At 36.1% G+C, this 17,596-nt stretch overlaps 1 protein-coding gene across 10 annotated transcripts in view; it reads right to left on the minus strand.

Annotated features, from left to right (window-relative positions):
• ADGRV1 (adhesion G protein-coupled receptor V1) overlaps positions 1-17,596 on the minus strand; it is a 317,856-nt gene that overhangs the window by 58,559 nt on the left and 241,701 nt on the right. For all 10 annotated transcript variants that reach the window (XM_032095167.1, XM_032095173.1, XM_032095171.1 and 7 more), the window contains one exon: positions 9,745-9,866. In XM_032095167.1, the coding sequence (XP_031951058.1) occupies positions 9,745-9,866 (122 nt within the window). The remainder of the gene's footprint in view (positions 1-9,744; positions 9,867-17,596) is intronic.

Genomic DNA, 17,596 nt, shown 5'->3' on the forward strand with positions numbered 1-17,596 from the left:
TAGCATCATATTTGCTTTTTTCAGACCTGTATTATACTGCTGATTTGCATTTGTCCTGAGATAAGTAATACACTCATCCCAGTTTCTACTTGTTATGTATATCTATCTATATCTATATCTGTATCTATATCTATATCTATCTATATCATCTATATCTATATCTATATCTATATCTTTTCAATTTATAGCAGAAATTCTTTCACTACTCATATCTTACTGCATAATTCAGCACTTAGTGTGGTTGGATCTCATATAATCCATATTAACTCATTCTGCAGACTAAAGCTGATCTATTTCATTACTTGGGACTCATAGGTCCTCTGAATAAACAGTAACACCTAAATTTGTGTAATAAAACAGATATAATAGCATTTCTTCTGCCATGCTCACAAGGAAAATTCAAGTAAAGATTAGTATCAAGAGCCAGTATTACTATTTTTTATACTTTTCTCATTTTATTTTGACCATATTTTTTCCTTAAATCTTTCTCCTTCAATTTTGCTGAGAAACTGTATTTAAATACCTGCCTATTAGTTGAACAGATTAGCTGCTTTTATTTTGTCCAGGTTAGCAGATAACGGTTTGGATTAGTATGATAACTTCAATATATCCAAACCAGATATTATTTATAAGTATCTGATCTTTAATTGTAAAACTGCTATCTAACTAACAGGCTTCTAGTTGTCAAAATCAAAACACAGTTAGAATATAAGATGCAACTGTACCATTGTTGTAGATGTATAAAAGTCTCCCAGCCTTATTTCATGGATTCTTCCTTCATTCTATTCCAAACCACTTTTGAGTTAAAGACAATCTATTTTCATATCATGCCACTCTTTCAAAGAATCACTGTTTCTTTTGGCCAACTACCTTCTCTTTAGTCCACACCGACACCCGGACAAGAGGATGCAGTCTTAAGCGGTGTCAGAGGAGTTTTGGGCTGGACATTAGAAGTTCTTCAGAGAAAGAGTGATGGGACATTGCAATGGGCTGCCAAGGGAGGTGGTGGAGTCGCCATCCCTGGAGGTGTTTAAGAAAAGAGTCAGTGCCATGGTCTAGTTGACAAGGTGGTGTTGAGTCATAGGTTGGAGTTGATGATCTCAAAGGTCTTTTCCAACCTAAATAGTTCTGTGATTCTTTAGAGGAAAGCACTTCTAAAAAGAATCCATTGAAGAGTTTCTTTTAGGCTAATTTTGTCCTGTTCTGGACACCTTCTAATTCTGTATTTCCTGGGCTAGCAAAGTCATTATCAACTGTACTTAGGGAATTGCTCTGTCCTCACTGTAAAATAAACATTTGCAGTGCATGTGCATACAGATTAATACCAGAAATGCTTTTTTTGAACTGCTATTAGGATAAGCTGCCAAAGACTGGTCTCACAAATGGCTTCTAGATGATTTTAATTGTGTCTAGGGGAGCAAACTTGTTGAGCAGCCTATATTTTTTTGGAGTTTGGAACTCCTTCTGAACTCACACTGATGGCTGTATGCAATAACTTTTTACATACATGACAGGAGTTCTTTCCTGTATTATTCTATAAGGACCATGTGATTTGATTCTATAAGGACCAAACTGATTGGATTTTATTTTTCCCAATCTGTACACATTTTTCACACCCCTTCCTGTGCTCTTCTCTTGCCCATTCAAAAGTCATCTACAAATCATGGCTGTGTGGTGGTCCCTTAACTCATATTCCTTCCACACTTATCAGATGGATGACATTACGAAAAATTAAACAATTTCCAAATGTGACACCTCTTTAAAATGTATTCTAAGTCAAGGATACAATAAAATATTTAGAGGTCTTTATGTTGCATACACTTCAGAGGGGGAAAAAAGTTAATTAAGTCAATCCTTACTGTGTTACTTCATGAAACACTTAATGAAATCTTAGGTTATCATGGTTTCTGCTAAAATTGCATGTCATTAATATGCTGAGTAATAATGAAACTAAGAGAGAGAAAATCAGTAGAGCATTCATTTTTCTGCAGTAGTTGCTTGAAGGCCACTGAAGCTGCACATAAAATAAGGAAAATATTACATTTTTTTTTACATGAATTTTACAATCTCCCAAACAAGGCTTCATCTGTTTTTATTATGAAGAAAAGGAGAAAACATCCTTCTCATACTGGTGAAACATCAGGCTTGTACAATATAGAGGGTTCTTGTGCAGGAAATGTGTGGGTGGAAGAAAAGGGAATGTTTTTTTCCTAGAGGCTATTAAAACTTCACATGCATTTATTTAATAGAAAAATTCAGATCAGCCTCCATAAGGCAACAATGTTCAGCAGGAAGATATGTATGCATAGAGAACACTCTGCAGTGCGGAAACTTAAGAAACTGAACCTACTGCTTCGAAGTCATTCCTAAAGATAGCTAAAGTCTTATTTAAACTTTCTTATCTATATAATTCCCAGATTTTTGGGGTTTATCATTAGTTCTGTAATATTTGGTGCCTTCCTAAAAATGGGCTCAGTCCATGTAACTGGTGTTCATTTATCACAATGAATGGGTTGTGAATAAGGTTTACCACATGTCAAATCATAGAACCACAGAAAAACTGGCTGGATGGGATGTCTGAAGGTCATTCAGTAGACTCAGAGGGTCAGTCCATTAATCAGGTATCCTTGTCTAGGTGAATTTTAAAACCCTACAACAGTGGAGATTCCAAACTGTTTCTTTGCGAAGCAGTTCCAGTTCCCTACTTCCATCTCATGAATTATTTTTCCTGATATCCAGTCTGAACCTCCCATACCAAAGTTCTGTGGCCATACCCTTGTTGCTGTTACCTGGAGCTATGAAAAGAGTAGAGAGGAAGAGTATGACAATGTAATTTTTTAACCACCTTCCAAATATTTGCATGCTGGTATTACATTGTCCAGTGGCGTCTTCCTCAACTGACTAAATAAACCTAGCTTCAAACACTGTTCAAAGGACATGTGCTCCATCCAAAGGACATGTGCTCTGACCACTCTTCCCCTGGACACCGATAGTTTCTCCACCTCTCGTGGAATGGAGATTCAAAAACTGGATGGAGTTTTCAATGTGTGGCATCACTCTGAGTGGACAGGCGTGATAACTCAATCTGCTGGATAAATTCTTTCTGGTGAAGCCTGGTATGTGCTTTACCAAATTTCTAAGAGGAATTTCATTTTCCCTAATACTGTCAGTCCCCAATTTTCTGAAGTTATGCTTTGCCTTCCTAAAATTTGAGAGCAATATTATCTTTTTCCTTGCTATCATGCTTATCCTCAGTCACCAAAGCATTTTTGGATCAAGCCCTTTCAGCCGTATCAATTAATGGTCTTAAAACAGCAGTAAAGAATATAGTAGCTTGAATTTAAAGGCAAAAGAAGAAATTGATTCTACATTATAATTATACCAAGATACTTCTTTTACCTGAGTTATTGGGGAAAAAAAAAAAAAAGAAAATGAAGGAAAAAAAGCTATTTATCGTGACAGAAAGAGATTGGTAGCAATGCAAAACAGAAGATGAGTAATTTCTTACAGATACCAAACTAACTTGATTGTTATTTTATTCTTCACAGTAAGAAAAGTCAACTCATATTAACAGAGGTGGAAAATGAAAAGAACACACCTGATCCCAAGTCCTTTTAAGTGGATATAGTTCCACTGATTGCAGCAGTACATGTTATAGCTGCATTTCTTACTTGTTATGTACCACATAGTTCTGGCCATTACTAACACCTCCCAAGGAGAATGGTTAAAACTACTTTTTCACCTTCTATTGCAAAAAATTGATGATAAGAGATCTTTCCTGAAATATATTAATAATGTAAAATTCTTAGACCTTCATACACGCTGAAAGATTTAAAATGTTTAATTACTGTATTTGTTTTTTAAAAAATATATTATAGTCACATTTTTCTATTTTAAGTGTCTCACTGAAAAGTCTAAATGCTTTTTCAGTGATCAGTTTTGAAAATCCAGTAAATCAAAGCCCACTTCAATGCACTCTTTCACTGTGTATTATTTAAACACATTATAGACACAACTCTAAACACAAACTACCCTTCTGACATCAACTTCTCATGTGTATTTGAGAGATATTCAGTTCTATCCTAACAATGCTTCCTATGTTTACCTGACACTGCCCACTTTTTTCTTTGTTTTGTCTTCAGCTATAGACTGATTTTGGGTCCGTTATGTATGGACTTGAATAGCTAAATGGAATCTTTTACCTTAATTTCATAAGTAATTACAGGAAAAATGTGTTAGAGTATGTTTCAGGTGGTAACTAGGAACAGAGAGGACTCTTCTTTAAGAAAGAAGTAGTAAACATAGAGAAAGGAATATAAAATTGTTGCATTCTCTTGATTCACTGGATAATCAAGTCTCTTGGACAGCTTTGTATGTTTGCACAGCTACTATAATGCACACCAATGCTACTGTCCAATCAAGATTACAACCCAGAAGTTTAGCTGATGTCAAAAAGTGCGAAGTCTCAAAAGTTACAAGCTTTCTTTATTTGCTTTATTGTAGCTATTTTTACTTTTAAAAAAAATGCACATACTGAAAAAACTTTCAAGGTTAAGTGAATGGCTCTACGTATACTATTGTCTTTCCTTCCAGGTAAGAATCCAAGCCTCCGGAAACAGCTTTATTGAACAGATGTCAAAATGCAGATGTCAGTTGCTTTGGATGTGTATTTTATTTCATGTCTGGGGTAGTATTTGAATTGTTTGGCCTGTGTTTAATTGTGTTTGGTTTATGCACTCAGCTGACAGAAGATTTGGTTGGACTGTATCTACTTGAACAAGCATATGTCCTTTTCTTGATACCCTTGATATAAGTTGTAGTGTTCACCTCATCTTTGAGATGAGGCATTACTATGAGGCCTTCATTGCCGTTTGCTGGGCTTATTTGTAGTGAAGAATCACTTTCTGCAAAATCTGTAGGCAGCCTTTTACAGCCTGCCACATTTACTCGCATCTCATGTCTGTCTAGTACTGGATCTTGTTTAGTTTTGTGTGGCTTTGATAATCTGAACCACTGCTTGGGATCTCCTAGTCTGCCTCTGACTCATCAGAGCAGACATTTTCAGAAGATGTCATGAGACACAGGAAGTGAGCCTATTTATAGCAGTGGTCCTCTCTGTATTCCCTGGTTACATCCCAGAGTTGAATAGTATGTTCTAGGAAAAAATACATATTTCATTTGAGACTGGTACTGGCATGAGCTTTATAAACTGTGTACTTTTGTTTATACTCTTTGCTGCATAATATAATGCAGCTACTTATAAAACAGTGTATCTTTACTCACTTTTTACTATCACAATATGTGGTCTTTTTGCAACTTTATTTTTCCTTCTAAAACTGTGTCATCTTGATTCCTCCTACTATTTTTTTCTATTGTTTCTTAAATAGGGTATTTCTCATTATAATATTTGGGGGTTTTTTTTGCTCACATACCTACTAGTTTTCTTTGATATCTTGTCTCCTTTTCTACTCAAGCTAGCCTTTCCTCCCATTCTGCCTTCTCCCAGCTATTTTAATTATTTTAATTAATTATTTTAATTAATGAAATTTGGTGAACCTCATCTTCTCCAGTCAATGTCGGGTTTGTATGTGCACCTGTTCACTTGTTTTCTGTATGCCCATATTTCTTGTTAAAGGCTTTTCAGGTATTTGTATCTGAACTTCTGAATCTTCCCCTATTGCAATCTACTACAAATAAGTTGACTTTCAGAACTTTTTTTGAAATTTGTCTCTAAACTGAGACATTGCGTTAGGCAAGTCAGCCCATTTGCCCAGTTTGGAAAACCATCAATCAAGTCTTATTTCCAGACTTTTCCTGTGTTTCTTGGGAAGAAGTATTTTGCATGTAACACTGAAGCTAATTACACGGGCATGAGTTGTCTGGTATACTCAAATACAGAACAGGCAGACTTTTAACCTTTACCTGCATAATCCAAAACAAACACATAAGGATTTTTTGAATACTGTCATTAATCATGACATAGATACCTACTAGCTGCCATTTATATTTTCTCCTGATATAAAATTCCTGAAAAATTGAGTTTTTATACTGTTGATGGGTAATATCACAGTATTTCATAAGATTCATGTTTCAATTCAAAATTACGTATTGAAAAATTTAATTAATTTATTGCTGAGAGAGGAGAATGGTGGGGCTTATCACAAAGAAACTGTGACTGGGGTATATCTATGGCATACCTAATACCTTGTAGTTTACAGTGTAGATACACCCTAAGTTAAAAAGATAGAGGATGGAAGTGTGTCGTGCAGTTTGCTGTAAATATAGCCAAAGAAATATCTAGATTATACATAGAAAGTTGGCTGCAGGTAATAGCCTAGGAATGGGTCTAAAGCCTCACTTAAATCCCTTTGCAAACAATGGAGAGATCCACCCACTGCCCTGAATTTGGATCCATAGAATGCAAATATGCTGCTGTTGACATCAGCCACACAAATCAGAAACACTCCCCTCACTGCATGAAAAACATGTTGATCATTTAGATGGGTATAGTGCATGCAAAAGAGCTTGTGAAATCCCAAACATTGGAGAGAAGTACTCAAGATAGCAGCTTATTCTTTCACTCCTGACCCAAGAAAACATATCTTGTGAATAAATCCACACTGACAATCATAAGCTAAGAAAAGAGGTGAATGTTTTTTCTGTTCCACAAGGGAAAAGATGAGGAGCTGAGGCTTTTCACGTAAGAGCAACAGGTTACGTTTGTGCATCACAGATGCTGTCTGGGTAGGACAATTAGGTGCATACTGCTAAGGAATTCAAAATACCTTATCCTAAAGACCCTTTTTATTCTTTTTCTTTCATGGTTTTCCAAATGTGCTTTTTGTTTTGTAAATCAGCTACTGCCCTTCCATACAGCTATTTGCATGTTTATTCCTGAAGTTACAGGGAAAGGGTTGCTTTTCCCCACCATGCACTAGAATAGCTCATACTATAAACTTGTCTCCGATGGGAACTATTTCCTGCAGGAAGTGCTTGGAAACAATTTGTACTGAGTGGATGACTTTTCAAGTGCATTTCCTGGGAAATGCATGTCATAAGGCTAAACGAACACAATGGATAACATTCAGCGTCCTTTCAATCTCCTATGTTGAATCCATTTGGACATATAACACATTTTAATGGGTCACGTTATGCTTCGTTACCCGGTTCATAGCTCCTGAGCAGCAGGGAACCAGGCCTCTGCTTCTTGTAAACTATTTCATGTCCTCTTTTCTATAATGAAAAAGCTCTTAATGAACAATTAATTACTTTCCAGCTGAAACAGGGCTTGCTGTATAGTAGAAATGCTCACCAATAAATGGTAAACCCACCTTTTATTGCAGAAAAATGACCTTGTTTTAACAATCACCAATTCTGAGAGCTGACAAAGACATGAGGATAAGATGCCAACAGAATGCACTACAAAGATAACTAGTTTCTACTGTTATCATTATGAAAATGCATTATCTGCTATCAAGTCCCATTTCCTTTCCCAGTCACAAACAGATGGGCTGAGATTAAATCTTCAAAGGACACTGGACATGACATGCCCATGGGCTGGATGATCCTGGCCTGTAGCCTGGCCTGTAGATCAGAATTACTCTCAGCAGGAAGTGTGTACTCCCCAAGACCACCCCCTCATCAGTGGGAACATGGTCTAAAAAGCTTTCTGAAGCTATACCTGCCTAGAGCAAAACCTTAATTTCCTTTCAGTATTTGTAACACATAATTTTGTTCTACACAAAGAGTTTGCATACTGATGTCTTCTCTAAGTTAGTTGTATCTGGTTATTTGAGGAAACACATAGATTAAAGAAATCTACAGACTTTTCACCTTGTTCCTTCCCCGTTTTTCATTTCATGCCACATGTCTGGTCACCTGAATCACATACCAGTTTTTCCATTTCTTCACTGGATAAATCCTAACTTTAAAAGAGGAGAACATTCTGTATAGGATGGTTATTTAACATGTAGGGGCATTTCAGGAAATACTTTTCAAACTTATTTTATTATAGAGAGTTACAAAGCACTGAACACAATCATCTACTAAAACAAATTTAAAAACTCTAGTACTGTGAAAGAGCTACTCTATTTTTTAAACTTCTCTCAGGGTACATAACATCAGAAAGCTCTTTCCCTTTTCAATATATGGTAGCTTTATACTTTAAAAAGCACTTAGTATATAGTTTTAAAATGTAGTGCATACTGTTCTATTACGTTTTAGGTCACAAAAATCCAGCAAAGGATAAAAATTGCTTTTAAAGCATGGAGTATAAGTTATTGATCTCCTCATAGCTGAAAAGAAAGGTTTTTTTACTACTGTTTGAGTTGGAGCTCCAGACACATCTGTTTTAATTTAAAATAATAAACAGGAAGAGACTATGCATTTGAAATGTTTTCACCTCCTTTGAATAAAGAAAAAAATTATTTTATATTTCAGGTTTTACTGATTCTCTAGGGCTAGAAATAACAAAAATAACAGGTTTCTTTTCCTAATGTGGAAGACCAATACTGACGTAATTTGAATAGAGATGCTGCATTATTTTCTGCAGGGCTGTTGTCATATACAATTATTTCCCAGATATGAGGAACTAGCAGTAAGGCAAGAAGCCAAAAAAGACCACATCTATTGGTGAAGCAGAGCCAATATATGTCAATATATGCCAATATATACAGAACAGTTAAATGACAATATACACAGAAAAATCAAATATATTACAGGGAGAATAAGGTGCATTTTTTTCCTCAACTAAAAAAAAATATATATTTCTGAGATGTAATTTTGAAAATATTCCAATACTACGTAAGAAAACTCCCACCTTTTGAATTTATAATAAATCTATTTTGTGAAAATATGCCTTTTTAATTAATTATTTTTGTTTGATGGGCTATAAAGATTTTTAATATTGGGAAATAAAAGGTATCACAGAGATTTATATTATAAAAAGAGTAAGAAGAGCACATTTGAATGCAGAAGAACTTGCCCTCCAAAGATCATAATATATAATTTTACATTTTCTGCTAATTTCACTGTTTTCAGATATCAGAGAGATTTTCCCATCTGTGATACAATAACCTCTATTCTGTACATAATTCTGCAGTGTGCAATATGGCATTAAATGCAGTTCAATGCACTAGAGAGCCCAGTGGAAACACTTACATGTGTAAAATTTTGGAAAGGGTTATTTACATTTTTTATGACTAATGATGAACATTTAGTCTTTATTTGGCCTTTTTTTCAATAAAAGTTATTTGCTTTACCAATATATATGTTATATGAGTTAATCCTCAAGGTTCACCTCTTACAATGGAAAAAAATTCAGTCTTAGGGCTATATAATATAAAATATTTGGATTATTATTATTATTATTATTGTTAACATCTACAGAAAATTTAAATATGCAGTGATTTTGCAAAGGCTGTAGATACTTCAGTTTTACTGGTATAATTATCTCAGTAACACTTTACATACAGAAGCAAGCAATTTTCTTTCTGAGTGCATTAGCTATGAAATTAAATCTCTGCAGTTATAGTGCTATTGTTTAAACACAATGGATCCCTTGCTTTAATATACGTTCCATATGTCAGTTTGAGAAATAAACAGAATACACAATTAATACTTCCACATTGTCACAGTGAGTTATTCGATGTTGTTCACCTGGTGAGGCCAAAGTGACAAACACGTGAGTGGAGAAGACACCCCCAGGCCTGTGAGAAGACCAAAGGACCAGGTGCTGGCTCTTACCTGCAGGCTGTTGAAGATGATGAAGAAGACTAACATCCAGAGGTGCCGGTAAGCCATGTGCAGTCCTCCCCACAGCCAGGTGACAGAAATCAGAGCAAAGAGGTACAAGACCAAGGGGATCTCTGCAAACCACAAACACAGGATTTCAGCTGGTGTGCCCTCTGAAAAACACTTTTTAAAGCATTACTGACACAGGACACGGTTTTGCTGTGTCTGGCCCACCTTGGAGCTTGTTCTCCTGCCCTAGTTGGGTGGTCCCAGTGCTTTTAGGACCCCATCCTGCAATCAGAAAACCAGCAGGAGGACACTGTCAGGGGACAGAGAGGTGTGAGAGGCAGAGGGGGCACAGCTCAGCAAACCAAGTGGTGGGAAGAGCACACATGGCATCAGAAAATATGCTGAACTTTGGAGAAGAATGGAAGAACTCTTGGCAAGCTCTGGAAATTTTGAGAGAAAATGGATTTCTAAGAATTCAGAGGAAAGGGAGAAAAGGAAAGGTATTATGGATACATAACCAGCCCCAGCTCTGGCCACTTATAAGGTTGTAGGATATTCTAAGAATAACTTATTCTTTGATTTGTTGTTATTTTCTCCTTCAAGTCATATATAAGACATCTGACCCCATAAATAAGAGTGACAACCTCCTCTCAGCCCAGGAGACTCCCAAGATAGACTTTGAACCAGTTAATTTCATTCGCCTTTAAAAATATGTGCAGAATCTGTCTTTAATCATGCACACATACATCCCCATTTTATGTTCCTCACTTTATTTATAGGATAAAAGATTTAAGGAATGCTTGCAGGAAGATGTCTGCAGGGGCAAAGTTTGCAATAAGGAAAGCAAAAGTTAGTTTTCACCCCCACATGCTTCTCCTACTGACAAGAGCCAGCCCCTGTGTTGACCATGTTTGTAGCAGAATTCAAAGTCCATGTTTGCCAGGTCTGCACACATTGGGGCGGAGGTGCTTGGCTAGGCATTGCTCTTCCCCACTTTAGTTAGGCAGCATCAGCAAAGACTGGGGATGTGTTTTTGACAGGCATTATTCCAGAAGCAGCAGTTTGAGAGCCCTTTAGCCGTTTTGTTTAATACTGTACAAACAGTAAGGGCCTTAGAATGTAGACAATACCCTAAGTCATACAAACACAATATTTTAACAAGAAAAAGTATAAAGATGCCTGCTTTTTGCCACATGCTGAATATTGTTACAGTTTATGCTTCTGGTTTTTTTCTTAATTGGTAACAATTGCCTTGTTACCAGTATTGTAAAGAGCTAATACAGAGTTGAAACTTTGGCAGCTTTTAAAGCCTTGATGTTTGAGTTCTCTATACCCATTTGTTGAATTTTGATCAAACAGAAGCTTAATAATTAGAGTGAACATATCAGAAAATAAGCAACAAATTATTTTAAGTTTGTAAAATCAGCATTACACAAAGGAAAAGGATGCCAATAAATAGGCTTGATATGAACCAAGATAGTCTAATTATTTATAGTTTTCTTCTTATGAAAATAAAAGCAACAACTCCCTCCCAAAAAAGCCCCAAAGGGTGATTCTGAGTAGATGAACCTTCACTGACATAACTTTTACTCTAAGTCTGAGTGCAAGCAGGTGCCTCTAGACTACTTGGATAAGACTGATGTGGAAAAGGCAGCTCAACATCACTGTGATGTAACTGAGACACTGACAAGCAGTTCTGTTGGGTATTATATAACCCAGCCATGCTGGGTTTTGTGCAGTTATCACACCGCTTTTTAATACTAGGAGTGATGGAAGATTTTATTTAAGCAACTGGTAGTCCACACACTCCTTAAATACATATAAATGTATGTGTGCATGTATATGTCATTGTCCTGACTGTTCATGTCTTTCCCAGAAATATCTCGCCTTTTCCTTACCATAAGCCTAAGAAACACTGACAGAGTTGACAAAGTCAATACAGATAAATACAGCTTATGCAGCTCTAGTTGCAGTCTTTCAGAGTTTGAAAACTTACCATAGTCCAGCTTGATATTTGACTACATGAAATTATGTACATTCAATTTACCAAACAACTAGATGCATCCACTGTTTGTCATTCCTTCCTCATTGTTGAGAAAAGATAATTTCCTTATTAACTTATTTATAAAATTAATTTTTCTGCAATGCTTTCTGTTCTGAGGGCTGCAGTACATTGTAATAAGTTATTAAGGGTAGTAAAATTGTAGTTTACTACAGCAGGGGAGTTCTTAGAGTGAACACAAAATTTTGTAAGTGATTCACACAAAAACAATGATGGTGAGAATTTGAAAGACAGGCTGCAATATTTTCATGACAGGTTTGGACTAGATTACAAAAAGCATGAACCAGGAAAAATATAAGGATGATGTAAAAAATTAATTACCTCAAGAACCTAACCAAGAACCTAAGAGGAACTGTACTCAGTATATAAAAAGTTTGCCTGGCCTTGCCTTCACGAAGGGCCAAAAAAGTTGGCCAGATATGGTACGTCTCCCAGCAATCCTCCTATTTACAACTCAGGAACTTCCTTAACCAGACCCAAGGTTTTTTTTTTTCTATTTAGTAATCTTCAGGGGACTTTTCTTTCACAAAATCATGTTGAACCAGTTATAGTGAACTTTGATGGTTCAAAGGAATTATCAGTGCAAGGAACTCTACAGTAACATCATAAGACTCAAGTAATAAAATGCCAGATTGCCCAGCTGAAAAAGCCATCAGCCTTATGTTTGCTGTTTAGTTTCCTTATAGTAGAAGCAAGAACAAGAAACAGCAGGAAACAAAACATGGAATGTTTCCAAAGAGTTATGATTTCACCAACAGTGTTTTTAAATTTGTAACAAACTAAACCCTCACAATTCTATATTTCTGAAATAAATAGAAAATAAATTCTGAAATTAAAAAAAAAGACAAAGAAAAGTCTTTACTGGTGACAGTTTAAAGTTTCATCCTCTGTTGCATTTTAAGTCATCTGAAGATGTCCCTGCTCATTGCAGGGAGGTTGGACTAGATAACCTTTAAAAGACCCTTCCAACCCAAGCCATTCTATGATTCCATGGTTTTTAATGACCTACTGAGAAAAATAATTTCATGATGAGGCTCCTATGTCTACACCTACACCTACTGCAACCTAAGAAGGCTGGTTACTGAGGTCCACAAAGAATTTTAACTCCACAGGACTGTGGTTCAAGTCAGTCTCTTCATGAATTCTTCAGAAATGAGAACTGCAACACTTGTCACATTCATGTGCCTGAAAGGATTGGAAAAGTGGTGACAGACACTAAATTTTAGGACACAGGATGAAACTGCCTAAAATTTATTCATAGCTGGGGTCTAGATTTTGCCAGTTGAATAGTGCTGCTTCAGACACTGCAGTGAAAAAAAAAAAAATCCAGTACCAAATGCATCCTGTCCATTGACTGCCTTTGTATGCACAATACAAATCTTTTGGAAATCATGGGAAGGGGATACCTGCCAGCTTCTGCGTATGAGAGCGCTAAGAGCCATGTGGCCTCCTGGCAGACCAAGGCTGGGAAGATGAGCAGCATTGAAGAAGAAAGTAGTGGAAGCAACTGTGAAGAGGAACAAGAAGATGAGGAGGAGCCTTGCACCATGATGCACTGTCATACTTTCAATAGCTCACCTAACAGCAAGTTGAAGATTGAGGTACATTCATACATGGCATTGTAACTTCACTAATGAAGGGACAGTTGCTATGGTTAGCCTCTCATCCTTGTGTAGTGCCAATTGACTATGAATGAATAGTTTGATGGTACCTTATACAACCTGTTTTACCAGGCAGGGAAGAAGTGATGAAAACCTCCCGGACAATTTCAGTCAACAACTGCTCATGGTGCATAGTGAAAAGCTTTTGAAAAATGCCTTCCTGTTTTGTGGGTTTTTTACATTAAAGTTAGGAAAAGCAATGAACAAGCACTTAGAGAGGAAAACTACTATCTTAATTAACCAACAACTCACTTAAACAAAGGCATCAAAGCAGAAGTATAAGCCCTATGAAACCTGAACGCCTTCCTTCCTTCCTTCCTTTCCTGCCTTTCCTTCCTTTCCTGCCTTCCTTCCTGCCTTCCTTTCCTTCCTGCCTTCCTTTCCTTCCTTCCTTCCTTCCTTTCCTGCCTTTCCTTCCTTTCCTGCCTTTCCTTCCTTTCCTGCCTTCCTTCCTTCCTGCCTTCCTTTCCTTCCTGCCTTCCTTTCCTTCCTTCCTTCCTTTCCTTCCTTTCCTTCCTTCCTTCCCTCCCTGATATTAGTGAAAAAATTCTCCAGAACAACAAGTCTGAGCAACGAAAAATGATAAATCAAATGAAATTCAGAAAACTGAAAATTATTGAATAATATTAGTGCTCTGAAGTGTAATGCAGAATGTGTCTTTGCAGAAAACATCTATATGATTTAATTGTGGAAAAAAAAGAATGAACTGTGCTTCCATAATATATGAAATGTCTGTATTCTCACCACAGTGCTGGTCCATATTATGTCTTTTTCTTTCTTTTTTTCCTTTTGTTTTTTCTTTTTTTTAATAAATAAGAAATTCAATAAATGAAGCAATTGAATAATACAGCTTTAATTATCTTCTGAGTTTACCTGTAAATATGTACTATGTGTCTTCTCTTTAGGCTGTTAAACTGCAACTGATAATGGAACGTTAATTGCTTTTAACAGTTCTTGGCTAAACATGAAGGCTTACAGCAAAATCTGAAAGACCTTTACAGACAATTTTTCCCAGATAACTGGGAAGAGTGTGTTGCTTCACAGAATTTCCACAATTTGTGGGAGACCTAAATTAGTAAAATATTTACAGGCTATTGCTTAAGAAGTCATCAGTTAAACTTAGCAATGTAAATATAAAAATGCCACAGAAACATTTTTTTTAAAAATAAGCTTGAATAACAGTGCTCCAAATCCTGCTGGCTGTTTTCAGTTGTTTTTGACAGCTGCAGTAAAAAAAAAAGGAGTTTGGTAACAGGATTTGTGGTCAAAATTAAAAAACAAACAAACAAACAAAACAGATTTCTCTCATAAAGTTCAGAGAACAAAATAACACCACCAAGAACATGCAATCAATAAATCATAACAAAACCACTGATTTCTGACTGGGAATGTGCAGAATTCAACAGTATCAGATACTGAAAACCAGAAAGATGGTATCTCCATGCCCATTAAATCCAACTGGAAAAAAATGTTCATTGATAGTTTGTAGAAATAGGAAGTAAAAAAACATGTTAAAATATTATTTTTTGTTAATTTATATTTTTTGATCTGCTCCTCCTCGTGGCAAGGAAAACTTTGAGATTAAAGGATACTTTCTAAAAGAAAAGCCCATCTCCTATTAAGCATAAGAAATACATCACTGCTTCAAAATCATAGAAGACTAGCCTCTCTAGCACTAAATCTCAGGGTTTTGGCAAACTTTCACATACATCTTTAAGACGTTATAATAAAATGAAAAAGGGGCATTTTATCATAGCTTATGCTATTATTGTTATGCAAGAAACATGGCAAATCCCAGAAAAGTAGCAAATCAAAAGAATAAAGAAAATTTTGAGCCTATGTATCTCCACATAACAAAATTATTTAGATCCATTATTAAAAATATTAAATGAGTGCTAAATTTGCAACTACGCAGTCACAACTCATGTACCTGACCTTGCTTCTGCAGATTTCTTTGAAGGAAAACAGCTAATTTGGACACGTGAAGCACAGTGGAAGCAATCTAAATTACATGAGTGAAGATGTAGTATTTATGTTATTGTCTTATTCAGATCTTAGTTATTTATTTCAGCTTCTAATTATGCTTGTGCATTTTGTCCTAACAGTATTTGTAAAAAATCTTGAAGGCAAAGATTTGTTTTTCTCCTAATTACAAAAAAGAAAAGCTCCTGGAGCACTATGAAGACTAAAATATTATATCCAGTGTGTGTGATGAATACCGTGAATACTGTCCATAACTCTTAGTTCAGAAGTAGCCAATATCTGGTTCTTGATTTCTAGATGCATATTGCCATTTCAAGATGAAAGCATTCCTGCAATTCACTGTTCATTTGATTCTCTTGGGTACATAATATTTATCTTATGAATTGAGATAAAGATTTTAGCATCTATCTTACAGGATAGGGAAGACACAAAACTACATGTTTAGACATACATTCTCACTTGCAATCAAAAGTCCTGTCCTCAACATAATTTTCTGAGCACAGAAGCATATTTGGAACGTCCTGCACTCACATTTTGTGGGTTTACTTGTTTCTTGAGAACATCAGATAGTAGTAGGTATAAGCAGATTAATTACCATGTTCTGTTGTGACTAGGAATTGCATACTGCTAACACAACAAATATATTTGGAGATTGGAACTAGATGATCTTCAAACCCTAACCATTCTATGATTTTACATTAAAGAAATTTATATGAAGGAACATGCAAGTAGGTAGTTAAAATTTTACAACTAAGTATCTAAGGCATTCTTCATGGAGTTCTATTTTGGCAACATGAAGTTTTAATCTTTACATTAATTCTTTTACAATTATGATATCTGATGCAGGTAAGTTCTATTTCATATTTAATAAGTAGGGCATGAAAATTAAGTTAGTTCAAGATTCATTCAATAAATGAAACTCATCTATTTACAATTATCAGAAAAAAATCAAGTTGTTATGTTACATTTTTAAATATTTTTGTGAAATTGTAAAAGGTTATTATAAAAGGTATATATCATGTATATTGGATTGCTGTCTTGTTACTATTCATTTTCTGTATTTGCATAGTAGGACCTGTCACTAGTGGCATTTCACAGGGCTCCATCCTCAGCCCCATGCTCTTCAACATCTTCATAAATGACTTAGACACAGGACTGGAAGGGATACTAAGCAAGTTCACAGATGATACAAAACTGGGAAGAGCTTTTGACTCCCTTGAAGGCAGGGAGGCCCTGAAGAGAGACCCCAACAAATCAGAGCACTGGGCAATCACCAACCATATGAAGTTCAACAAGGGAAAGTGCTGATTCTGCACCTGGGATGGGACACCCCTGGATGTATGCACAGACTGGGAATGAGATACTGGAAAGCAGTGCCATGGCAAGGGACCTGCGGGTCCTGATCAGTGGCAAGTTGAATATGAGTCAGCAGTGCCCTGGCAGCCAGGAGGGCCAAGCATGTCCTGGAGCGCAAACTTAAATATTAGTTAACGCAAAGGCTGTTTATCCAATGAATGCTTCTGATTTGTCTCCTGTCAAGGCTAACTTTTGAGAAGGTGTTTTCTATATACAGCAGGACAGTCAGCCAACAGAACATGTTTACTGAAAGGCTGGCAAACAGAACCAGTACAAAGTAAAGACACTTTTTGAGCAAACACAATTCCTATCTCTGAATGAGTACACTAGACGTAGAGTTAGCATTCCTTGAAAATCAGCTTTCACAGTTTTTTCTACCTTTCGCACTTTTCTTTCCAACATTCACTTTTGAGAAGGAAGAGCTGACTGCTCTAAGAGATAACAAATTCTTGACTCTCCCACTGCCCTTTCTTGAGCTCTCTACTGTTGAGAAAAATTCCCTGAGCTAGGTAAACTATATCAATCACCATGTTAACCAACATGACCAGTAACAGAGCAATTCTGGAACAGTAAAAAAGAGCATGAGAGGGCAACCTCACATATTTAGTGTTCCAGACAGGGTAATGAGAAGTGGGCACATTGCTCAAATTAAGATTTGATATATTTACAAACCCTATTTACTTGTGTTTATTCTACACTACAACCTTGTTTTAATCATATTCTTTTACACTGATGGCCTACTCACAAGTAAAGAGTATTAACACCCTCTTCGAAGATCACAGACCACTGCCAA

Source organism: Corvus moneduloides, chromosome Z (genome assembly GCF_009650955.1).
Source record: "Corvus moneduloides isolate bCorMon1 chromosome Z, bCorMon1.pri, whole genome shotgun sequence".
Classification (NCBI taxonomy): domain Eukaryota; kingdom Metazoa; phylum Chordata; class Aves; order Passeriformes; family Corvidae; genus Corvus; species Corvus moneduloides.